This window comes from Zonotrichia albicollis, chromosome Z, assembly GCF_047830755.1.
Source record: "Zonotrichia albicollis isolate bZonAlb1 chromosome Z, bZonAlb1.hap1, whole genome shotgun sequence".
Classification (NCBI taxonomy): domain Eukaryota; kingdom Metazoa; phylum Chordata; class Aves; order Passeriformes; family Passerellidae; genus Zonotrichia; species Zonotrichia albicollis.
This window is the reverse complement of record NC_133860.1, coordinates 54,852,729-54,879,302: the sequence shown is the minus strand read 5'-3', so window position 1 is coordinate 54,879,302 and position 26,574 is coordinate 54,852,729. Positions and strand designations below refer to the sequence as shown.

General features: G+C 39.1%; 1 protein-coding gene across 1 annotated transcript in view; it reads left to right on the top strand.

Annotated features, from left to right (window-relative positions):
- Window positions 1-13,218: 13,218 nt before the first annotated feature.
- Window positions 13,219-26,574, top strand: part of RASEF (RAS and EF-hand domain containing) — a 36,886-nt gene continuing 23,530 nt past the window's right edge. The window contains exons 1-3 of the mRNA XM_074532901.1: window positions 13,219-13,729; window positions 24,000-24,146; window positions 24,931-25,021. Coding sequence (XP_074389002.1) covers window positions 13,362-13,729; window positions 24,000-24,146; window positions 24,931-25,021 — 606 coding nt within the window. The 5' untranslated portion in view covers window positions 13,219-13,361. The remainder of the gene's footprint in view (window positions 13,730-23,999; window positions 24,147-24,930; window positions 25,022-26,574) is intronic.

Sequence of the window (26,574 nt, the reverse complement as noted above, 5' to 3'; positions counted from 1 at the left end):
GAGTGAAGCAAATAAAAAATCATGTGAATGAAGTAAAGGGTTATATAGACTTTAATATAGATTTCTTCTGAAATGTAATGGAGCTGAGTTTTAGGTAAAAGCCTTGTTTGGTGTGAGAGGAGGCATATTATTTAATAGCTCTGACAGTCAATGTATTTTATTTGGTAGCAAATTTCTCACTGTTATTTGTTGGGAGGAAATGCTGGTCTCTGACTTTATTCTAATAAGGAGTTTATCCAACTGGTTCAGAACATGTTCAGTGTGCAACAAGTATAAATTAATAGAAATTCAGTCATGAAATCCAGTCTTGACTTCAGCACCTTTATGACTTCAGGGGATGGAAAACTTCTCTGATGGTGTTTGGGCAACGGGTGAAAATACCAGTGAATGTCAGTCTTGTGAGTCACCTGATGCAGTTCTTGAACCCAGTACAGGCTAAACTGATGATTTCTGCTTGTTTTGCACACTTCAGATCTGTCCAGGAGCATGGAGCACATCAGTCCTCCTTGTCTGGATTAACTCTTCCAGCTGAAGAGGCATCTCAGTCTATCTCTATCCAAACTGATGACAGCTACCCATTTCTAACCAATACATTAGCCAACCAGATTCTGTATATTAGAGAATAACAGAACCAGTTAGGTCAGAAAAAACCTTTGAGATCACCATGTTCAACCTTTGACCAGACACCACTTTGTCATCAAGACCATGGCACTGAGTGCCACATCCAGTCTTTCCTTAAACACTCCAGGGATGGTGACTCCAACTCCTCCCTGGGCATACTGACCTATATGACTTAGCTGTGTTAGTCTTTCCTGCTCCTATCTTCTTGGCAGGATTTTTAAAAAATCCTTTTGCTCTCTAGGATTGTAGGAACTGCCTTTTTATTTTTTTTTTTGGGGGGGGGGCGTTTAGTGTGTGTTTTTGGATACAATAAATACAGAATGGTTTCATGCTTATCAACTACTTAAAAGAAGAGCAGTATTCAAATGATCCTCCTTAACATAGATGTTTCTAAGCAATGTTCTGTAAGGAAATTTCTTTCTTATTCTCATAAGCATGTGAATGGTTCCACTTTTCCTAATCCCGTCTAAAATCAAAATCTTTTACATCAATATATACCAATGTATATGCATACATATAAATGAATAAACATTAAAAGAACTGCTGTAACTTAAGACCAAAACTTAGCCCATCATAAAGTTATTATTTTTAACTAATGTTAATAACTAGTACATTTTACTCACCCAAGTATGTTATTTGATAGTGTGAGGTTGTGAGATGATATATGGGTCTCCTCAAGCCAAGTCTTATAAGCTCTTGGAGATTTATATCACACCCAAGAGAGCTCAGCTACCTTAGAAGGCATACAACCAGCAGGATGGCTTCTGTGGTAGTGTTGGAAACAGAGAAGTTTTAATAAAAAGCAAAATAACCAAACTCTTTACAGAGAGCCAGGTGCAAGAGGTTCTTACTCCTGGTAAAACACCTCACAAAAAGCAATTTGTTCCTTTGTTTCCTCTTTTTCTACTAAATTGCTTAGGCAGGACTTTTTGGCTCCTGTCCAGCTGGCTATCCTTAAGTTTGAAGTGAAGTCCCCCAGGTCTTGTGAGGTGTATTTTTACCACATTGAAGACAGAAACTTCTGGGCCTTTTTCCTTTTTAAGGAAACAAAGGATAGTTTTGTCATTGCGTCAACAGGGAACACATTCCTATAGGGAGCTACCTGAATTTCACTTGTGAAACACTGACATGCGAGAACAGACACTCTGTAGCGGCCAGCAGAGAGGCAGCAAGTGGAACAAGATGTGAACCCATGGTGTTAGCTGTACGGATTGAGTACACAAGGAAGGGTCCAACGCATGGAAGAAGCGCGGGCTCACTGCAGGTGCCGCCTCTAATTTGCAGGACCCTGGCATGTCCTAATGTCTGGTAACCACAGAAAGCAGCTGCTTTGGGCAGGCTGCCAGGCATGTGTAAAATCCCATTCATACGGACAAATCACAATTTCAATTTGTACAAAGTTTCTGGGAAAAAAAAAGGATCTCTTAAAGGAAGGTGGTGCACATGGATTACACATGGTAGTGCCCTACTAAGCGTCATCTCCTTCTTTTTAGGACTTCATGCTTTGAAACCCACAGTGGGGTGGTATCTTGTAGGTCTTATGAATTTGAAAAGCAGTTTTCTGTGTAAAAAGGAGGAAATATCTGATCTTTCTTAGAGTAGGTAATTAATAGTTCCTAAAGGCTGCATTTTGTAAAAGTTTTTGGGAATTTCATGATATTTTTAGTTGGTTTCAGTTAAACTAATTGTGAGAAATTGAGCAATAGGAACAAATTTTTGTCTGTTTGAAGCAGTTCATACTTGAGAAATCAGTTTATGCATTATTTGTTGGTAAGGATGACATACTTCAGATATTGTAGTAATATCATCCATTTCCACTTGTGCTGCACATTCCAGGGAAGGATTTTTTTCATAATCCAACAGTTTTTTGTTTTTTTCTCTGGCATATTCCTTAAAAAAATTACACTAGCAAGAAGAGAGTACTAGTAATCAGCTGCACTGTCCTCAGAGCAGTTCTTCAGCATTCTATGCAAGGAATGTATGTTATAAATTAGGCTGATGGAAAGAAATCTTTGCCCATAAATCTGATTTTCTTCAACAAAGAAATCATGCATGTTTTAAAAGCTCTGAGGTTGCTTAAATATTTTCTGTTAAGGATCATCTGACTGATTTATTTATTTAGACTGACATGATTCTTTGATTCTATAACAGAAAATTGTTTTTATAGGATGGACTTCTGATCCTTCATTTGATCTTCCCATTTCATACCACAATATTGGATATGATCATAAATTAGTGTATATCAAAGCATAAGACAGGACTATGCTCCTCACAGTCACCTGGAATTGTTCGTGATGAACTAGAGCCCTGACCAGTCTAAAGGAAACCCAGCAGGGTACAAGTCCTTGCCACAGGAGCATCTAATTCTCCAGACTGCCTCTCAGGAGTCTATCTGATTTTTTTCTGCATGTGGTTTTACATTTCTTCATGGCAGGCTTCAGTTAGTTTTAGTGGTAGGAAATACAACATAATGAAAACATTATCTTCCTTTGTAATTATGACACAATCTTTAGTCTGAGTTTCTTCTTCCAAGGTTAGGTATCTAAAATAATAGGTAAAATAGGTATCTAAAATAATTAGATACCTCTAAATAGGTATCTAAAATAATTACTTACATGACAACTTTAAGATTGGCCTGATTTTCACAGCTGGCAAACACAATCTGTGTAACCACTGTATGTTTCACAGGGCTAACTGAATTTCACAGTTTAAGGAAACAGAAGCACTGAGTTGATTTTGGAGTGGCCCACAGTGACATTAGCAGGTGCCTGAAGCAGTCTGGATTGAAATAGGACACAGGGGCCCTGCAGGCAGCCCTACAGGGCTGTGCTCCAGCAGCATCTAGGCAAGCCAGCACAGGAAAAATTCTGCTTTCCTGAGCTGGATAACTCACTCACAGTTATCCCAGGAAACTCTTCACCATGATTGGTAATATGTCCTTTAAGGATATCTGGCTTTAAACTAGCTTTGTTAAGCACTGGACTCAATGTTCCAAGTTGAATCCTTCAATTGAATCCTTCAATTTCCTATATGTCTACATATGGCTGCATGACAGGTGGTTGCCAACTGCAACCAAATATAAACAAACAAACCTGACAGGATCCATATCCTGTAATTAAAGTTTCAGTGGCTCTCCTGACACTTCTTCTCCAACTTCTCTTTCATCACTTTCAAATACCTGCTCCTCTGCTTCCATGTAGGTCTTGTATTAAATATGAATCCTCTCTTACTTCAGTCCCTTGAATTTTGTAAGACAGAAATTACTCCAGTCTTGCAAAATACGAAGACAGATGGAAGTAGTTATGCAGTGCATGGAGAGGGGAGCTCCTCTTGTTCTTAAAATAACAGAAATGGCATAGAAAAAATGGCATTAGAGAATATGAAAGAACTGGTTTTGTCTCTTTTCTTCTTCAGATGGAATGAAAATACTTGGAAGAGGCAAAAAAGAATAATTGTGATAATTTCAAAAAAGTTTTTTTATCAGAGAGAAGGAAATATGTTAACAGAAACTGGTAATAACAACAAAGAATAACGTTTGAAGTAATACAAGACATATAAGTAACATAATTCTCTTCAGGAGAAATGCTCTTTTGTATGCTCCTAGTTTCAGGAAATAATCACACCAAGTTTCCAGTACAATGCAGGTTCAAGATTATGATGAGAAATTTAAACAGGGACTTTCTTATCTGAGTGTATATTTGCCATGTGAAAGCAGCTGTAAAACCTATCACCTTGTCCTGTGTGACTCCTTTGGGATGAATGGACAGTTTAAGCTGCAGTCTGGTTTGTTGCAGAATACAGAAGGTGTTCTGTGAATAAATCTAGTTTTTCCCTAACTGTAATGTGTATTTTCAAGGCAGTTTGATCACTATGAAGCTTGAGTTGCAAGTGAGATCCCTGGTGGCTCCTGTTACACAGCAGTAGCTTTAATGGTAAACTACTAGAGAAACAAGCGCAGAGTTGAAACCAAAACAATGTCTTTTGCCTTCTCTTTTATGTCACCCTTGGGAAAAGTAAAAGAATGTAAGATGGTGTTACTTACCTATTTCTCAGAAGAATTGTAAAGGGATTTTAAGTTGCATTTGGAAGACCTTTTTCAAACTCCATATATTGAAACTCTCCCTTTGTTAAAATTTTCTTCAATCTTGATATTTTCCAGAGGTTTTTCCTTTGACAACTTATATATTATTTCCTTTTATTTCCTTTGATTTTTCTAAAGCATACAACATTACATTCAAACGTTATCAACAGTAATAATGTTGAAATATTCTGTATTTAATATTTATTTATGGTTTTCCAAAAGTAAAGCTGACTACTCAGCCTTTAAATGGTGTTATGTGTAGGTCTCTATGCCTATAGAACCTATGAAGGTGTTTTTAAAGACACCTGGAAGAATGCAGGGTTAGCTTGGTTTTTGTTTGTGGGTCTCTCGGCTTTTGTTTGTTGGCCAGCTTTTTCTTGGTCTGTCTGGAATGTGTGAAGCTCAGTTTCTGCAGAGATGCCACTCTAGGTGCCATTAAAATACTTTTTAGTAACCACAGAAGACAAGCGAGGGCTTGGATATGCTTCAGTCTTAGACTATGGCTACAGCATTTGCTTTCAGATTGTGAGGACTTAATTCAAGTATGAAAGCATTACTATTGTAATTAAGGTCAAAATGTATTCTAAAAGCCATTCACAGCTAACTTTAAAAATGCAGTCAGGTTTTGTTACTCTCACAGGAATTTTTTGCACTTCAGGATGCTATATTCATGTTATACTAATTCATAATGACTGTTGTTATTCGCTTTTATAGGCTGTCCATTACTTTTTCAAAATTTCAGCTCTCATAGATAGATTTTTTTTACAGCATTATGATATAGTTATTTTAAGTAGTGTATTATGTTTTTATTAAAATGACATAGCACAGAAACTCACAAGAGATTTTTTAATAAAACAATGTGTTTTATTTAAATATCACTTTTTAAAATTTATCATGAAAGTAAGAATAATTATGAAAATCTATGGTACTGTTACAATAGATCTTTTAACAAATTGCTAAGAGTATAACTTTTTCTGTTGCTCTGGATTGCTTTTGAATAGTTTTTCTTGTTTTTCTTTTTTTTCCTCCCTCAGATTGCTGTGTTCAAAATTACCTACCGGTTCATCCTTAGTTTTGTTTGAAAGTTATCAGCTCACACAGACTATTTGAATTTAGAGCTGTCCTTACTTTTACTGAAGACAGTCACATGAGGTGTTTTTCCTCCTGTATCAGGTGGAAAAACTCGATGGCCTCTTTGTGCTGAGAGAAACCCCAGGAGTCAGCAGAGCGCATTCAACTGTCATACAGCTATAAAGTGGTATGAAATATAATATCCCAAAGCTTTTAGCCATGTAGTATAGTCAGCTAAAGCACTTAGACATCACCATGGTTAGAGCCTAGTTCAGTGCAGCTGAGCTGAGCTGTTATTTGTGTATGGCTGTTTCAGAAATCAGGTGCTTTTGGAGGAGGGACAGACTGTCACCAAAAGCATTTATGTTACAAACAGAATTAACTTCTCATAGGAGTTCTTGAGTATTTACTTAGAGGCAACTTCATCTGTAGAAAAAAAAAAGTCATTATAATACTTATTTTTGTAGTCTTCTCCAGTTGTGTAAATATTGAGGAAACTGCATATACAGTCTTAATGGATTCAGGCTCATCAGAACATATTATTTTTCTTTATGCTTTGAGGACAGGTGAAAAGCAACCCTCTTTTAATAGTAACCCTTTAGTGGAAGAAATGTTCAATAGAATTAATTCTCTTTTTTCCACGCTAAGAAAAGAAGATTCCTTAAATTGGTAGAAATGAAAAATTAGTGTGGCTTTATAACTAAGTGATTATTTTATGATTTGTTTTACTTTTCTTCTCTGAGTCATGTAATCTTTAATCTCTTTTCATTTAAATCCCCCATTAATTTTGTTTGATGTTTCCTTGATGTCTCCTGTTTAGAAGATTCTTTAGGAAGGCTTTACTACATCTCCATTTTTATCCACCTCTCCAATATTTTGTGGCAATATTTTTTGGTCATTGTAATAAGTAATAACTTAAGGGTTTTTATTACACTTATTTTATTTCTCTCATGATAAAAAACCCTCCTTAGATGAAGAAAGGTGAAATTGGCCATGTTCACAATTATTCAGCATTTAGATTTGACCTACTGTCAAAGTGTGATGTATTCAGGAAGTAAATTGTAATAGGATTATAATCTCAAATATTATTCTGACCTTTTATAAATAAAAAGGCTACACAGGTAATTTTTCTGCTCTTGTAAATTAAAAAAAAGGACTGTTCTCTGGCAATGAGGTCAGTGGACACGGCAGTGTCTACCTTATTATTGAACTGGATGTGCCTTCCAAAACAGAGTGGCCACATTAAAACTGGATTATCCCATCTCCCAAGCAGTGTTCATTGAGACAGAATCATGGGAGATGCTAGCTGTGCTGTAACCAATGCCAGAGGTTGTTCTAAACAATAGAACAGCATAGGTAGGTGAGTTTCAGCGTCTTTGTCTGGGAACAGGCACTTACAGAATCATTAGTTGCAGTTAAGGGGACTGACAGACACCATTGGGTTTTGGCTAGGGAATGTTAATTTTCTTCACATGGCTAGCACAGAGCTGTGTTTTCCATTTGTACTAAAAACAGGGTTAATAACATAGAAATCGTTAAAGCTGAGCAGAGCTTACACAGAGTGAAGGCTTTCTCTGCTTTTTTGTATGGCCCCACTGGTAAGGTCTTCAGGGGTGTCTAGGAGCTTGTGAGGGCAAACAGCCAGGACAGGTGACCCCAGCTGGCCAAAGGGATGTTCCAGACCATATGACATCATGCTCAGTACATAAAGGAAGAAGAAGGGGTGCTTGGAGTGATGGCATTTATATTTCCAGGTCACTTTATGTGTAATGGCGCTCTGCTCTCCTGGAGATGGCTGAACACCTGCCTGCCCTTGGGAAGCAGTGAATGAATTCCTTGTTTTGCTTTGCTTGTGTGTGTGGCTTTTGCTTTCCCTATTAAACTTCTTTATCTCCACCATGAGTTTTCTCACTTTTATGCTTCCAATCTGTCCCTGATCATGCTGGTGGAGGAGTGAGTGAGTGGCTGTGTGGGGATTGGCTGCTGGCTCGGTTTAAACCTTCTCCCCATCCAAAATTGTTGTCAATGGGGCATTGATCAGGGATGTTTTCCCCAGGAATATTGCCCAGAAGGCTCGAAATGTAGGAATGTCCAATGGCCCTATGGGCACTGAGCTGCTCAAAAGCAAACATCCCTCTTGGGATCCACAGGTAAGACATTCTTCCCTCATTCTTTTAAGTCCTGCCCTGTTAATGGTACACAGAGTTTGCCTAACACGAATAGCAGAATTGATGTGAAACAGTGGCAGACACTTTTGCTAGGATAACTGAATATGTGTGTCTTCTTTAAGGAGGAACCTGAAGGTAAGAGCATTACACACAAGATTAGAAATTAATTCAGTCTTCCTCTCTGTCTGAACAGATTTAAGTATTTCTTGCTCTAGTTAAGCAAATATCTTTCAGACAGCTGCTCAAGTGATTGAATAGATACCATTTAGTCAGAATCTGTGAAAATAATGTAAGATTTTTTTGACCAGAGAGAAATAAAAGATGAATTGGAGATCAACTGGCATATGGAAAATTGTCATCTAGCATTTTCACCAAAGTCTATTTTTGTCTAGTTATAATGAACTGTAAAACACAGATGCTTGGCACAGTGGCTTTGAGCAGCTGGGTGCTTCTCAATTCCATCACTGTCTCCAGTATCTTTGTGGTTAGGACACTTGCATGAGGAAAAAAAAGATAACCCTAATTTCCTTCAGGCAAAGCAGTGATTTAAACTTGAATCTTCTGCTTCTGGGGAAATGTTCCAAAACATTGCGCAAGAAAGGGAGATAGGTAGAGGGTGAAACAGTGACGATTGTGTTTGCAAGGGAAACCTGGACCTTGCTGTGTTTTTGAAGGAGCTCTGGCATCATTTTGCAGAAAAAGGTCAAAGCTAATCCTAACTGGAAGGAGGCATGTCTGTTTGACCTAAAACTGTTTATCTCTCCCTTCAAAAGGACACTTACATCCTCTGTTTTCAGCAGTGCTCATTGTTAATAGGATTTGCACATGGGGAATTGCATTTTGAGATGTCCATTTCTTTAAGAACAAAGAAGCTTAATCAGTAGATGTGATTTGGTTTAGACTATTAGAATTGAAAAAAACTATATAGACTACCCAAATCAAGGAAAGCTTACCATAAACAAAATGAAATTTGTAAGTATTTTGTAAGTAATCATACGATTCATAAGTAATTGTATTGCTAGCTGTTTGTGTTATTCAAAAACACTACAGTTTTTGAGAATTGGCAATATAATAACATGTCTTTAAAACAGTCTTGTAATGTTATTTTTTTGGGGGGCTGGAGAACATTAGACCAGCATGAGAGTGATAGCTAATATGTCCAAACTAGGCCCAGCAGTCATTATCAGTCATTTCAGCATCTCCCTGGCTATTCAGTTGATCATACAGACAAGCTTTTAAAAAGACTGACAATACTTAATAATTTCTGCAAAAGCACCTTGGGTACTTTGATATTTAAATATCAAGGGTCACTTTTGTCTTTTTCAGGCTGAAGATACTTCGCCTGAAAGGTTTATACTTCATGATCTGGAGTCATCATTCGAAGTTAAAGCGTTATAATACCATAGAGTCTTTTAAAACTTCATTGTCTGAACTGCTAAATGTTTAGGAGAATTAAAAAAATCTGTATATCCTGAGAAACATTTTTGGCTTTTAAATGTACCTCTTCTTAGACAAAGAACTTTTATTGTCACTTTTTGTATCATTTTATCACAAAGTCAAAGCACAAAATTATGTTCACTCAAAATATTATTTTTTAATTTCCTGGACTAAGTTTTTAAAGACATAGATTATGCCTTTTGAGGGTGAATCATATTCAGTAGTATTAAAATTATGCAGCAGGGAATGAGAGCATGCAGAAATGTTCTATGATCTGTCCAGACTTGGCATTTAATATGTGCACCTATCCTATGTGTTTCACACAAAGTGCATGCCAGGATAGAACCAGGTAAACAGTAAGCTTAATGCTATCAAAGCACAGTTTAATGCATGAAAGCAAAGAAAATGCCATCTAAGTAATAAAGAGTGAAAAGGAAGACACATTGGCAGTAAGAGGATGGTAGAAAATGGAAACCATTAGGAAGAACCACTACCACAGCCCATCTCATGGAGAACTCCCAGACTCTGCTCTGCACATCATCACCCTCCTCTGCTTGTCCTTCATGCGCCTGTGCACACTGTGCTCCCCTTCCTGATGGCAGGGGTGATGAAGAGGTCCTGGCCAAGTAGTTACCAAAGGTACAGATGGAGTGCCACACTGGAATGGTGATGCTTTGAGATCTATAGTGATTTGTAGAGATGCTAAAGTTTGTGCGGGGGTGGGGGGAAGAAATTGGAGTAGGTTTATATAAATTAGTTTTCAGTTGTGATACCTGTGTATGGTATGAACTGCTTTCAATATCACTGGTTGATTCTATTTTATTTATGCTCTCTTGATGTCATGTGCTTTCCAAGTAGATTGCACAATTTATGCTCAGCTGCGTAAATTGTCCTAATGTAAAACAGAAAAAGGTGAATAAGAGAGTAATTGCAACCACAAAGGTATACATTTTCTTTCTTAGCCAACCCTAATGTTGGGAAATTTAGCTAAAATGTGCAGAAACTATCCAGAATATACATTCTGTCCTTGGCAGAGTAGAATAGTATGCATGACATTGTAGATAATGCCCAAGTCCACAAACAATAATGATGAAAAGTACATCAGTGAATAATTGTTCAAATTTATGTTCTATTTCCTAACTTTTAAATGCTGGATGTTCCTAGTTAAAAACCTTCCTTTAATATGTATGTAAGGTTCCTAAGACAACATATAGAGAGGGATGGGAAGAGGGCTGTTATTTCAGGCATTGAATCTGACTGGAGCAGAGTACTCTAGCTTTTTTGGGCTTCTGCATAGCTACCTTCAGAGACCACATGTAATCAAATAGCATTTCCACGTTCCACAGCTTATCCCAGTGGTCAGCTCAGCTCCTCTGCTTCTTTGCTTCCTGGGACAATAGGTCTTGATGTCATGTGTTGCCAGCCTTTCTTTTCTGACTTACCTGTCTCTTCCAATCTGTAACATTTAACCTCTGTCTCTACAACAGCGTCAAAATCCACTTTTTCCCACTCAGTAAAATAGGACACTTCAGTAGTGACACAATCCTTTCTCGTTCATCTGTTGCCTTAGGTCTCTCTAAAGTTCCTAAGAATGATTTAATTTTCTCTTCTGCCTCTTCAGCCAAATTGATGCTTGGGCTAGCTTGTGAGTTTCATGGCACAGTGAAGCAAAACAGATGATAGACTTAAAATTGAAGGCATGCTATACCTGTATCTTCAGTATCTTATGCATGAATTAAAAACTTCTCTTATGAATTTAAGACTACTATGCCACATAAACAGTGCCTTGTATTTGCATATTTATTTAATTTAGAGCTGGATTTAAAGAGCAGGTCATTCTAAGAACAGGGACATGATCTCAGAAGAAAGCATGCCATTGCCTGCTGGTAATCCTGGTCTCACCACTCTTTGGTCCATTAAGACCATTCTTTGGTCTTAACAAATAAACCATTTATTATCTTTGTGTGGTTGTGTCAGAACTATTCAACTAACCCATGTCCTGCCAAGCAAGCATGGGCTGTGTAATATCGTGCACCATTGCAAGCATGATCTGTTTTGCAGAATATACCTATGCCATGGCAGTGCTAAATGATACACTGTGCTTCATGCCAGTGCCTGAGATTTGTGCGACAAAACTGCTCTAACAGAAAAAAGACAAGGAAAAAAAGGCAACAGAGCATGTCCAAAGTCTATGCCCTCTGCTTAGCAGCCCAAGGTAGTGACTATTAGTAAAGATACACACAAGAGTACGTGAAAGAGTGGGTAGGATAGCTGACCAATGTCAACTCATGACTCTGCAGCCACAAAAAAAAAAAAAAAAAAAAAAAAAAAAGAAAGAGAAAAAATAAAGCAAATAAGCCATAAATAAAGCACATAAATAAAGCAAATAAGCCATAAATAAAGCAAATAAGGTGAGCACATTGATTTGAGCAGGAATGGGAACACCCTGTCTGGCTAGTCAGACACACTCAAACCTGGATGAGGCTGCTCCAGTTCACCTCATGAACTTGTCCACTCTGAAAGCCAAATGTCCCAGCTCCTATAAAGAGAGCTGGGTTGTATATACAAGACAAATTTCTCTCTTTTGATGGCTGAACAACCCCTTAAAGGCTCCATGATACACTTTAGTAATAAAAAATTGGTGGATAAATAAAAGACCATAGAACAGGAAGAATACTTTTGTTAAATTAATTCTGTTTTACTAAAACACTAAGAAATTGATGATGAGCCACTTTACTACTATTAGTAGTTTTGCAATTGTGTGGTGGAAATGTAATAAAATGTGTAAAATCACAAATTTAAGTCTTTCTGCTATCTTATATTTTAAAGGTAAAATTTACATTTCAAATTGCTTAACAGATACATTTCCTTAAAGTGTGGGGAACATTTTACAAAACTCTTTACTCTCTAGAGAAAGACTGTTGGCTGTCTGCCTAATCCTGAAGGATTAATAATCAAAAGCTGCAAAAAAAAAAAAAATCAATCCACTTGAGGGCATTCTACGTCTTAGGCAAAGGAACTTGATAGTTCCCATTTACGTTATGTACTTTATTCAGAGCAGAGGTAAGATGGACTATTTGTGCTTTTTTGGTCAATAAGGAAATGCTGCTTTGACCGTTACATTTGTAGTCTGTTTATCACAACTGTGGTACAACACAATTTACATTTGCAGATAGACATTAACAAGAATAAGGGCAGGGAAATAATAATTTTAAAATATCCCTTAGATTCAAATGGAATCTGTGTCTTGAATTTTGACTTCAACAAGGAAAACATCTTGACTTCTGTCAAGAAAGACACTAGTTCTTCACAAAGCACAGAAAAGCTGTCTCCTCTGGTTTATTGATTTGAATAAAGCTTTTGCATTTTCAGTTTAAGATGAAATTTAAATATTTCATCTAATTTAAACATGAAAATAGGGATTTTAACAGTCCACATTTCGAAATCACTGCTGGGGAGACATCTGTGAGCACATACCCACAAGGTATAACTCCAAGACTATTCGTGCCAGAGAGAACTTATCTGTTCAAACTTTGTGTTATCATGTGGCTTCTGGGTCTTCCATGAACGTGAAGAGTATTTATATTATGTTGGAAAACGGCCGTTAGGTTTAACACCTTATAGGGTGACCGCCCAGTGTCGGGACTCACGTTGGAGTGCTGCAGGGGGGTGAGACGTTTTTTTGCCCTGCGTTGCTGTCTGTAGTTACCTGTGCCGTTCGTAACATGCTGGGTCCGAGGGGAGCCCGGGGCCCCTAGACTCCGTGAGGAGCGCGCTGTCCCGGGGGTTCCGCAACCCGGCCCGGGACCTGCCCCGGCCAGAGCCGCCACCTGCGTTCCGCCTCCCGGCCGTGCCCGGCCCCGCGGGGCGCCGGGGCGGAGCGGGACCCGGCCCGCCCCGCCGAGCCGCAGGTAGGGCAGCGGCCCACGCCACCCCATCGCGTTCCGTCCGCGGTCGAGTCTCCGCGCCCCCGGCGCTGGCCGATGGATCCCGAGGCGGCCGGGGACGAACTGTCCCGCCTGCGCGGCCTCTTCCTGGCCTGCGACGCCAACGGCTCGGGCCGCATCGAGCGGGAGGACTTCGCTGCTCTCTGCGCCGAGCTGCGGGTGCAGCCGGCCGAGGCCGAGGCCATCTTCCAGCGCCTCGACAGCGACCGCGACGGGGCCATCACCTTCCCGGAGTTCGCCCGTGGCTTCCGCGGCGCCACGCGGCCGCAGCCCGCTGGCAGCGAGCCGGGGGGCGAGGACATGGAGGAGGAAGAGGCGTCAGCGGTTTGGGTCGCCGCGGGGCTGGAACAACCCTGGAAGGACTTCGAGGTGCGGCTCGGGGACGAGGCGAGGTACATCCCCAGGTAAGGTCCGGACCCGCCCGCCCCGTCCCACGCCGACTCCGGTGGGGGGAGCGGGCCTGGGCCACGGGGTCGACGAGCTGGGCCGTGGGCACCCCGGCCCCGCCGCTGCCGAGCTGGCCCCGCCGTCCTGCGGGGCGGGAGCGGCTCTCCTGGCGGAGCCGCCGCCGGCGCTGATGCAATCCCAGCCGGGGAGCCGCCGAGTAGGCTGACCCCGAGCCCCCGTGGCTGCAGGTGCCGGGAGCCCTCCGCACACCTGCCTCCCCGCTGCGGTGGTTTCCAGCGGTGTTCTTCCAGCCTGCCGCTGCTCCTGGCTCCCTCTGCCCTGTTATGCACGTGGGAAAGTCTGGCTGCTAGAACGCACGAGATGTAAAGTTCTGCCGGCTCCGCAAGAACTTTCTCCTCGTGTTGTTCCCCGACCGGCCCCCAGCATTTTGCTTCCAGCCCAGTCAGTCTTTTCCTGGTAAAGCCTCACCAGCAACATCGTTGCCTCCACGTTGACCGTGTTGGTAAATATTGCCCTCTCTGTGATGAGCGCCCTGAAGTTTGTGAGAGTCTTTGTTCCCGGTCTCAGTGAAATGAAGACAACTGATGGTAGCTTTGTTGGAGAGGAAGCCCATTTACCGCGGGTCAGTCAGTACGCGGCTGGTTCTAGTGTACAGAGGCACGTTTTGGTGACTCTCAGGAATCTGCCTGAAAGCTGAGGTGTTCAAAATGGATTTGCAAATGTTGGCTATAGAAAGTACAGAGTGGTTCTGCTTCATTTTAACGTTGTAATTTATGATGGAAAACAATAATCTGAGTTTCAGGACTTGGCGGCTAGTCAAGAGAGTTTAAAAAAAGTTGTGCACTTGAATATAGATAGCTCCATGTTTTTTCTATATAGTGCTCTTTAAATTCCTACCTATACCAATTTGGTTCCAGCCACATTAAAAATATTTTGGATTATGAGGCAAAAATTTTTTTCAGAAAATTTTTCAGTTAACCTACTAGTCATGTGTAAATCCAGAGTAAATTTTCTTTTCTTTGTGGACTAATACACTTTAGTCTTATTGGACTGCCCCATTTCAGACCGATCAGTATTTTTGTACATGTTTTAATTTGTTCATGGTGCTTTCCTTGTTAGACACTTGCTTTCTAAAGAACAAAAGACTGTTTGAAAGCTTGCAGACATAGTTAATAACCTGAACTCAGAAACTCAATAGGAGCTGGAGAGAAATCTGACTCATGAACAGTGGTAACTTGTGAAAGCATCTGTCTCCCCTTGGCAATAGTTCCGTTTCAGTACCTTGGTTACTGTTTGCAGCAGCAGTTTCAGTATAGTCTGTGTCTAAAAGGATAATAGGAAGGGGAGCAGCTTTAATTGGCTCCACTATGCGGACACATCACTGGTAGTTTTGCTAAATTCATCCTGACATAATGTAATTTGTGTTATGGTTCTTTTACATAAAAACTGAAAACTAAGTTTTGATGGTTAAATACTATCAGGTAGGCAGTAATTTGATGTAAATGTTTCTTATTCAGATTCAGATTTGAACATCCTTCACAGTTGGCTATATTTATTGAATATGTGTCAGTGTCAACTGAAAAACAATGTGCCCTTTGTTTTTTTATTCTCTCACATCCTGAAGTGCTAGAAGCAGGTGTGTTCTACAGCTCAACTTTTTTCCATTTGTAGTTCATGTCTTTTTTTGTTGAAATGTACGTGTAAGGTTTTTTCCCATGTAAGTAGTCCCACTAAAATCATTAGAACCACTTACATGAGTAATAAATAAATTGAAATTCTTTGAGAATTTCAGTAGAAGAATATAACAAAATCAAGCAAAGTACAAGCTGGACTTCAAAAAAGATATTTATCTTTTTGTTTAAATGATTTAATTTGTTTTAGTTGTTTGTCACTTCAAGTTTTTATTCAGGAAAAAGCAGTACTTTGAAAACTAGAACAGGCTTGGAACACACCTGAATCTTTAGTGCTATAAAAGAGTTGGTGTTCTTATTGCTGGGATTTATTGCTCTTCATAGATTTGTTGTGGCATTGACATCTGTGAGAAAAGTAATTACAAAAGCCAGATGAGTGCAGTTGGGAGTCCATGTTTTTTAATCTCAGTTGTGTAGTTTTTATCTTGATCCGTTTGGGGTTCAGTTCCTCGGAATGCTCTGCCTTGTGGCCACAGGCTATGGCACAAGACTGTGGCCAGCGAGACATTGGCACATGTGCTTTGATGCTGTTGGGCTGTATACAGAGAGAAACAAGGCATAGCAAATGGAAGTAGTGAGCTAAGGGTTGAAGTCAGGAGAAGATGACACGTTAAACATCTGTGGTCTCTGTCCCTCTTCAGCTTGAGTGGAAATCATGGAACCCATGGAAATCAAAGGGAAAATGTCCACAATGCACATGGTCCTGTCTCCATTGTTTTAGAAACTGGAAGTTCAGTTTCTGTGACTGAACTTTTAGAAGGCATAAATACCCTCCATAACGAGGTGTGAAACCCAGTAACAGGTCTGTACCTTGCCCCAGTCCTCAGTGTAGTATCAGGCATTTAATGCAGAATTGTTTTCTGCCAGATACTAGAATAAGCATACATTAAAATAAGCATATTTTGAATTTAATTACTTCTTTGCAAAAGGTAATTTTATTATGGGATGGATCATTCTTTTGCTGTTTGGTGTATCAGTTGCACAGTCCTTTAAGATTATACTTCAAAATATTCAAGTCTGTGCTGAAGCTGTCGTTTTATTGTTTGCAGTTAAACAGGCAGAGTCACATTAAAGAGTCTCTTTACAGCCTTGCTCCTTTCCTCCTCACTTGAACAGATTTTTTGAACTAAATTAAGTTAGATTTCTTGGTTAGGTGGTTACTGTGAGTCAAAGTATTGTTTGCCTTAGTCTTTACTTGTGCTTGGTGGGCAGTTTGCCTCTAAGGAAAAAATGGTGGAAGGTCTTTGCAGGCTGATAACCCAATATGTGAAGTATTTGAAGATTATTTGTTCCAAATTGTCATTTTTCTATTTTTAATCGTTCCTCTGCTTTCACATGATTTGGTGAATATCAGTGACACTGCTGCAGCAGGGCAGATTTTAGTGGAATTTTACAGAGGATTGTTTGTTGTTTTTTTTTTTTCTTCTTGTTACTGTTTGGATTTGTTTGTTTTTAATTTTTAATTTCATTTAAAATGCAGCTACCCTTCTGCATTGCTACATTCAATCAGGAATAGTGAGTAATTAAACACAGAATCATGCAGTGCCTTTAGTTTATATGTATTTATAGTGAACTGCCAGTTGGAGATCTGTTTTATTGAGAAGTCAGCCATGTTCATTAGTTTATTCTTCTAGGAAGTATTTGCAATGGTACGGGAGTGGACAAAAAATAAAAGTACCTTTTTGGTGCTCCAGACAGTGAGTGCTTCAGTGCTCTGCTGCACTGGAAATGTTTAGTCCTTGATGGTGTTACTGGACTGTTGCATTCTTTCTTGTGGCCAGTCTCAGTTTGAATTTCAGTGGCAAGACTAAAAGGTTCCCTCCATGCTCCTGATAGACAGATGTTTCCTTTCAGTGTGTGGGAATGTCTCCCTAATGGCAATCCTTTTTCATTCCTCAGCTTGAGCAAGGAACAATCTAACATCCTCTGATGCTACAAGAAAAATCCGGTATTTACGAATGCTATGGCATTTCTCTCTCTGTAAATAACAGGCAAAAAACTTCCTGGAAAACAGATTTTTAAATTTCAATGTCAACGACTTCAGTCATGAAGAACAAATGCTTGGGACTGTCAAAAAGATTAAGCCCTACCAGGCAACTTTTGTGCAATATTTGGCAAATTGGATAATCTTATTGGAAAATGAACTAAATTAATTAGAGCATGAATGGGTGGATTAATCTGAAGCAGAAAGTTTGTATCCCTGTTTTGAGTTAAATCTGTTGCCACTGAGAGGCCTCATACTCCATTGCTTTGCTTTTTAGTCTTTGTTTTATTTATGTGCCTTGTACTTTCAGCCAAGCTGACTATTCATCAGACTCAGATTTCAGTGCTGCCTGATTGTGAGATTTTATGCCTCATACAATTCCAAAGTCTCTTAATGTGATTATAATAACAGTGTGCCCCCAGTCGTGTCATCTGGAGCTGTATAGAAAATGTGGATCTGGGGGATGTGATAAAATGAGAAAAGCATGCTGTTCTTAATGTGAGCTACTTAAACTGTGAAAACAGGCAGTGCTCATGGGATATACTGCTGTACTACAGCAAAGAAGAGAAGCTCTGCTGCATAAAAAACCCATCCAAAACCTGTCTTGCTCTTGCTGTCATAAATTAGGATGGATTTTTGCCAAAGTCAGTATAGAGCACAGTATTAACTTTTGTCAGAAATTTGTGTTTACTTCCATGAGATGAACAACCGTGATGTCAGAACTGGAGAGGTTTCCTTGGAAGTTGAAGCATGTTCGCTGGAGAAGGGATAAAGGCAAATCCCGGGGAAAGCCAAATGCTGTGTCCTTTTTATTCACCACCATGCTGGAGAGGGGGATCTGTTCTGTGGGAATGTTGTGTTGTCTTTTAATACATATCATGACAGGAGTTTGAGAGATGTGCTCTGCTGGAAATGTGATGAATGCCTTTCTGTGAGCTAGAAGACTTTCTGAGCTACTTTAAATTTTACTGCTCTTCTGCTTTTTGCTTTAATCAAAACAGCGTCTGTGCCAACAAACTTAAGCACTGTAGCATTTGTTTTCCTGGATTATTTTCCTGGTATCATCATGTGATCATTTGCCATAATGTCTTTGAGGTGTTCTCCTTTTCCCCAGACTTAATCTTTCCCTGCTTGTCCCACAGACTTTTCCACTGCCTCTCCACTGGCTGTAAATCACACCTGTAAGGGAACAGCATTCATGCTTTAGAAACATTAAAAATCTTTCCTCTGGGAATCAGACCTTGGCTAGGCTGTCTCATCTGGAGGTTACTGATTTGATCATCTTCTTTTAATGCAGCCTGTTTCTGAAGGGACAGAAAAAGAAAAGGTAGTATTAAAAAACCCATTGTGCTTCAAGTGCACAAATATTTTGAATTTTAAACCATGTTAAAGTTCTGTGTAGTGTATTTTTCCTTCAGGCACTCAATCTAGAGTAAGTGTTAGGCACTCAACTGTGACTAAGTTAGATCCTTTCTAATCTGGATTAGATTTGGTTGTTCTTTTCTGCTGGCTGGTACAGTGGCATATCCAATGTGTCTGCTTTTCAGCAAAAAGTACCTGTTGATCTCTTGGGGAACACATAGGCTGTTGGTCTCCAGTGTAAGGACAGCTATCAGATACATAATGCTTGAGCTTTGTTTTGTTCTGACTACCCAGCTCTGACCTTCCCAGCTCAGACCACCTTATGCTTCATCTCTTCATGTCCATACCAGAACAGAACTTCTACAAGTGATCAGAGCAATTTAACCAGCTGATGTACAGTAGAAGGCGATCATTAAAATAGTGTTCTAAAAGCAAGTACTGCCCTTAGGGTCAGACTGGGTGGCCTGTGTAAAACAGCGTATTCTTTCTGGTGACCACACATGTAAGATACTGAGCAACTCTGGGGTTGTTATTAGTTGAAAAATTCTATCATCTTTCTCTGAACTCTGAACAGAGTGTGGATTATGAGGCAAATGTTCACTGTATAGTCAGCAAACCAGAAATAATACTACGAATTGATAAGGATTAAAATAGTTGTGTGGATTAAAGGAGATTATAACACAATATAATCTAAATATCTTATATAGCCAGAATTAGTGTTGTGGGTTTTTTGGTGTGAGTTGTCCCCCTGTCTCCCTTCTGCTCCTCTTCTATTCAACCATGGTATTTTAAATCTATCATATTAGAAATTATGTTATAATCAGAGCAGTTTTATTTTCTTTATGCAGTTTTCACAGGAACTCTCTGAAACCATGTGAATACTGTAACTTTGCTTAAGTTAACTCATGTGAAGCTGTGCAAATATTGACTAATTACTCTTAGTAAGTACTAATTTTACAGATGGTTTATGCTATAAACCATACTTTGAGATGAGGTAAGGTAAAGCCAAAGTAGTCCTTGGCCACAATGCTATACTTTTTGTGGATTACGAGTATTTGGTGTCTGCACTTTGCAGAAGCAACAGAAATAAATGCATGTATGAGTAGTATAATCATAGTGCCAGGTGAACAAAGTTACAAATTTTCATGCCATATATTAGAAAATGCTCTTTTTATGCATTAGTATTTGTGAATACATTTAAGTTCCACACTAACTGTTAGTGCCGAACTTACAGGTGTGCAGCCAAATACACTGAAAAATTAATTTAGGATTTCAAGGAAAACAAGTTTTAAAGAGCCAGTCCAAGCATTTGGGATTAGTTTTGCAGAAACATTTTGTCTGGCAAAAGGACACACTGTTTAGAGTTCAAGTCAGCTTGGTGAAATACATTTGTAAAATCTTCTTTGATAATTAATTTTGAATAACTAATGAATTTGCGGAAAGAAATACCGTGTATTCAAGAAGTGGCAACAAAAAAATTGGGCAATATTCATTGCAGCTAATCTGCCCTGCTGCAGCAATTCACCAAATCATGTGAAAGCAGAGGAACGATTAAAAATAGAAAAATGACAATTTGGAACAAATAATCTTCAAATACTTACTGCATGTTGATACAGAGTCCATATAATTGCTGCTATCTTTATCATGGATCCATGGATACTTGGAGTGACTAAATTACTGACAATCTTTGCAGTTCATGAAAGTGTATTACATCTTCCTGAAATCATAGGTGATTAACTAATCCTGCTAATTTTTTTTTGTTGCATGACTTTGCATTTTGTTGCATGACTTTGATTTCTCATCTGTTTTGTTAATGTGTTTTTTGGTGGTTTTTGTGATTTTTTTTTTTTGATTGATGTAGTAGTTGTGAGTCTACATTTTAATTGAGACATTATGTATTGGTGCTGTAGAAGCATTCATGTAAGTATCATTGAGAGTTTCGGTGACCAGCTGTGATCTTTCCAGGCCCTTTCTGGACTGTTGTATGGTTGTGGTTGTATTGATATTGGATATGAAGACTTCTTGAGCCTAAGTGCTGCTTACTGAAATATTTTGAATCCAACTGTGTGGTAGCTGGTCATTGGGCTAAACATTTTTTTCATCCCAGAGAGAGAATAAAGCCTCACAGTAACTACTTTGGGTTTCTGACTACTGCATCTTAGAGCAGACTTAGCTGTGTGGCAGAGGATCAGCATTACAGGCCTACTGATTTCTAGCTTAAATTCAGGCATGTGTATTTCCAGATCACAGAATATTCTGAGTTGGAAGAGACCAACCAACAAGGATCATGAAGGCCAGCTCTTAAATGAATGGCCCATACAGGTATTGGACCCACAGCCTGGTGTTATTATCACCATGCTCTAACTAACTCAGGTTTGCATATACTTTGAAAAGAATTACAGAGTGGTTATGGTTGGAAGGAGCCTTTGGAGATCTTCAGTCCAATGCCCCTGCCAAAGCAGGGTCAGCTAAGAGCAGGCTAGACAGGAATCTGGCCAGTTTTGAATGTCTCCAGAGAGGAAGACTTCACAATATCTTTGGGCAGCCTCTTTCAGTGCTCTGCCAGCCTCAATGTCAAAGAGACTTTTCCTCATATTGAGGTGAAACTTCTTCTGTTTTAGTTTAGGGCCATTGCTCCTTGTCCAGTTGATGGACACCACTGAAAAGAATCTGGCACCATCCTCTTGGCACCCACCTTTCAGATATTTATGTGTTAATGAGATCCTCTCTGTCTTCCCCAGATTAAACAGGCCCAGTTCCTGCAGACTCTCCTCATAAGAGAGATTCTCTAGATCCCAAATTATCTTTGTGACCGTCTGCTGGACCCTCTGCAGTAGCTCCTTGTGTCTCTTTTACTGAGGAGCCCAGAACTGGACACAGCACTCCAGGTGTGGCCTCACCAGGGCTGAGCAGGGACACAACTCCCTCCATGACCTTCTGGTCTTGCTCTTTCTGATGCAGCCCTTGGCCCTCCTGGCCACAGGGGCACTGCCAGCTCATGGATGGCTTGTGATCCAGCAGAATCCCAGGTCCTTCCCCACAGAGCTGCTCTGTAGGAACAGCCCCAGGCTGTGCTGGCACTTGGGGCTGTTCCTGCCCAGGCACAGGACCCTACACCTGCCCTCGTGGAGCTCATTGAGCTTCTCTCTGCCCAGCTCTCCAGCCGAGCAAGGTCCCGCAGAATGGCAGCAGAGCCTTCAGGTGGATCACCACTCCCTCAGTTTAGGGCCATCAGCAAACTTGCTGAGGGTACATTCCATCCCTTCATCTGGCTCATTGATAAACAAGTTGAACAAGACTGGTTCCAGTATTGATTGATCCCAGAGAATGACATTGACTACAGGCCTCCAGGTGGATTCTGGAGTGTCCTTAACAGTTTTTTAAATGCAAATCATTAATTGAATAAATATACATTTGAGGAGCTCTTTAATGTTGCATTATTTATACAGAGTTCGGATAAATAATGATGATCAGATAAATCTGTTATTGCTACTGTTTATAAACTTCAGCATTACTCTCTTTAGAATACATTTTGAAAAAGAAATTGTGTGCATACATTGGAAGATACTGAACTTACTAAATACAGGTAATACAGGATTAGCCTTTGTAAAGGAGATCCTTTGCAAGACAAAACCACAGAAATTTCTCAGGCATCAGTAAATATCTCTTTGTGCTGGTTTTAGGTTTCTCTATCTCAAAATGAATGCCAACATATCAGCTGGAAGCAAATTTTACAGTGTCCTGAAGTTGTTAAATTGTTTAAAATGGAATTTGAGCTATAGTAACATTTGTGGTACTGTTTTATTAAAGTAAGTTAGACATTCAGTGGAGAAATCACATACAAGAAGCAGAGTGCTGCAGCATTGATAATCAAAGCTGTGGAATTGCTTCAAGTGAGAAAAAATGAAGAGAATACACACTTGTTGGACTGCACAGTTGTTATATCATGTGTATGGTGAATGTATTAAGTAGTACTACCTCCACTGAAGATAGGAAAACTTTAGCTGTCTGACAAGGAGGATTGGTTAATCAGAGTTGAAGCTTTCATTCACAACAAAAAGAGAGCATGTATTTGTAATGTTAGATGTGGTGTTAGACTTGAACTTGCAAAACATTGTTTCTGGCTGTATTTCTGCTTCTGATAATGTGTATTTCTTAATTACTGGCCTGTTTTCTCCACCTTTCTAGACTTCATCTTCTCTGTTCCTTTTTTCCATTTGGTTTTTAAGTTGTTGAGTATGTGTTCATGTTCTAGCATATAGTCTATGTCAGTCACATTCAGTTTTCCTTAGGACAGCTAAATTCTGTTCCAGAATATTTTCTGCTATGTTGCCTAATGTAATCCAGGAGTTGGAACCTAGCACGTAAAACAAAGATTTGCATGACATACCAGTAGCATGAACAGAAATCAGTGGTATTTGTGTAGTAGACTTTGTAATAGAGGTTTGGCTCTTACACTGTTATTTTTATTTTGGTCTTGTAAAGGTTCTTTGCTCCAACAATTAGAAAAGCATGCAATCTATGTAAATTAGTCCAGATTAAATAGAAATCAGAATATACTGTTCCTGCATTGAGGCAACTTTTCACTGTGAAATTCAGGAGAGCTTTTAACAACTGAAATACCAACAGAAATGTTTTCTTTCTTCTTTATGAGATATATCTGTCATTTTTCACATGAGAGTAATAAACAGAATTAACTTCTTATAATGACAGATTTATTTGGATGTAGACCAGAATAATTTGTGTGAGACTGAGGAGCTGTATTCTTATTTTGCCTGCAGCCCACCTCCCTCTGTCTCTTCTTCCCCTTTTGACTTAGGTAGTTGGCATTCATACCTGTTTTCAGTTCTTATGCAACCTCCTGAAATCTTATGTTTCTTCACAGATTATGATTAACATTAGAGCAATTGAGAAACTTGATATACATTGTGAGATACTCCAGTGGCATTCTCTTCACTACACTATGAACAGAAGTAGGCAGTTTGTTTTTTTGTTGGGTTTTTTTTTTTTTCTTGCAGTAGCTATATTAAACTAGAGAAGTGGAAATGGTAAACATAATTTAAAGAATTTAGACATACTGTCTTGAGTGTTGAAAGCCTGTATCTAGCTTGCCAAATTTTAAAAATAGGTAAAGAGGGGAATATCTTAATTTGTTGTAAGTTTCTCAAACCTGTAATAGAACATTGTTCCAAATAATTGCATTAAAATGTGCATATCTCTCTTTTTCAGACAAGAGCAGGTCAGTGTTCTGTATCAGAACATACACATAGCAGAACCAAGATTAATCCAGCCATATGAGCATGTCATTAAGAACTTCATCCAAGAGATCAAACTTCAAAGCACAGAGATGGAAACTCTGGCCATAGCGGTAAAAAGGTATAGTGAATTGTGTTTCTAGTTCAGTTCTGCGGTTTCTTTTTTATTCCTCTTCTCATGCTTTTATTGATTAAACTATTGAGAGCTAATGCTAAAATATGCCATGCAAAGTATTTCTGTAAACTGAGTTCTGAAGTTAGTTTGTGTGCATACCCTTGTGCATAAGCACATATAGCAGCTTGCAAATGATTGCCTGTTCATACTTTTGATAAATTCTGGACTAAATTTTTGCAGACTCTGTTGTTAGTTAAATGCCTTAAAACATTTTGACTCCTCTTCCTTGGCTGCAACTTTGAGTTTTATCATACATTCCCACTATACTTTAATTTTAGAAATCATATTTTTGCTTTGTGAGTTTCAAGGACTGTATTTACCTGTTTTAACTACTTGGCACTGTCAGTCTCACATCATAACTGCCAAAACCAAGCAGATTAGCTCAGAACAGAGATCTTGTATGTGTGGGTGATGCAAGTTGCTTTTGAAGTCTCTTCATAGGATAATGAGGGGCACCTTTCATCTTTGTAAATTAATTTTAAAAGTGCAGATGTATTTAATGCTAATCATCAGCTTGCAGCTGTTATTTAAAATCTAATTTGCCAGTATCTTCAAAATAATTTGGGATTTAGGTTCCTAGCCACACCCTTTTCAAGGTCTGGGCAATGTTAAACTGTTTCCCTGGCTTTCTGTCTAATTTGTTTCAGTTGAGGTGGGCAGATAGTTTCTCACTGTGTTTCTTTCAAGCCGGAGGGCAATTCCTAAGAGAATATTTTCTTCTAAATTTTAGGGCTCAGGACAAAGCAGCAGTTCAACTCAGTGAGTTAGAGGAAGAGATGGAACTACGGATACAGGCTGCAGAGCATAAAGTTAAAAAGGAAGTGAGTATTTTATATTTACAGCATTTCATAATTACTGAACTCTCAGTGATCTTAAGCAGGATTGATGGCCACGTGTGGTTTTGATGCTGATGGACTGACTCAAAGCTGTTCTAGGCAGGGCCTGGATGAAAAAATGCTATGCATGAGATGAGAGAATGCATGATCTTAATGCTTTCCTAAAGGTGCTTAGGTGTAATAAACCAAGAAAAAAAAGTCTGTCCCTTTTGTGGAACGGACTGGCCAAGAAGAGTTTCTTTCTGAGACCAGTATTGAAAACAGACTGGAGAAAATTATATTTCAGCACTAAAGAATGTAATCTGGTTCTCCTAGTAAAATAATTTATGTATCATTTAATGCTTTGATTATTTGGTCCTGCTTTGTATGTCTGCTTGGAGTAATGATCTTTCTTTTCTCCATTCTCCTGCAACTACATTTTAGAGACTTGAAAGAGGGGTAACTGTGATAGCAATGTGTGAGGGCCTGGGCCCATCAAACTTAATGGGGAATTCTGTTTTGATCTGCTCAGTTTTATCCGTTGTTTCAACCCACTTGCAGTCTATATGAAAAGGAGTAAAAATCCTCTTCTCTTACCTAGGGAGAGATATATTAGAGCCACATGTGACTAAATAATTCAAAGGAGAAAGACCAGCTCGCTGGTTCGTTTTGAATTGTTACTACCTTCATTTGAGATAGGCCAAACTTTATATGGGCATAACAGTTTGTGAAAGTGTTTTAATGAGGGCATAAGAAATGCTTTAATTAATACTTATAGTATGGGCATAATTATTGCTTGGTTGGACACGTGGTATACTGAACATCTATATGTATTTGCTATGGGTTGTTTTACCAGAGTACTTGCAGAAGCAGAAGTAACAAACTACTGTCTGACAACTTGCTGATTTTAAATAGTTCACACTAATTGATATGTGAAGGTAAATGGTATTATGATAGATTTAGTTCAAGTAGCTTTTTTTTCCTGTACAGGAGAAAACAGTTCTACCACACCATAAAGGCTATTGTGTTCCTAGAAACAAAATATAATGGCATAAAAATCTTAAAGATATCACACCTGCCAAAAAAAAGTGTGATTTGATGTGTTTAACTAATGATAATGCAGCTCTTAGTAGAGATAAATTTTCACTTCCAGAGAAGCTAAGTTGTTAATGTTTAGAAGACAATTACATTTTCTCTGAAAAATTACTCTCCTCAAAAAGTGACAAATCACTGAAATACCGTTTTTCACTGCTTAAAAAAGATGACTGGGAAGTGTGTGGTTGCAGTTATGTACTGGCATTATGCAGAAGTGAATCTTCTGTGTATTATCTACATCTAGTCTGTGTTCTCAATCACTGTTTGCATCTAGCCATAGGTATGAGGGATGGTCTGTTAACTTGTTTTTCACAAGGCTTTTTTAATTTTCACTCTCCAGTGTTCCTTGTAGCTCCTAACTCCACATACCGCACCTACTAAAACGCCCTGAGTGTAAATGTTAAGTTATTTACTTTGTGGGAATGTACTAAGCCATTAATCTTAATGTCTGTAATCAAGGCTAT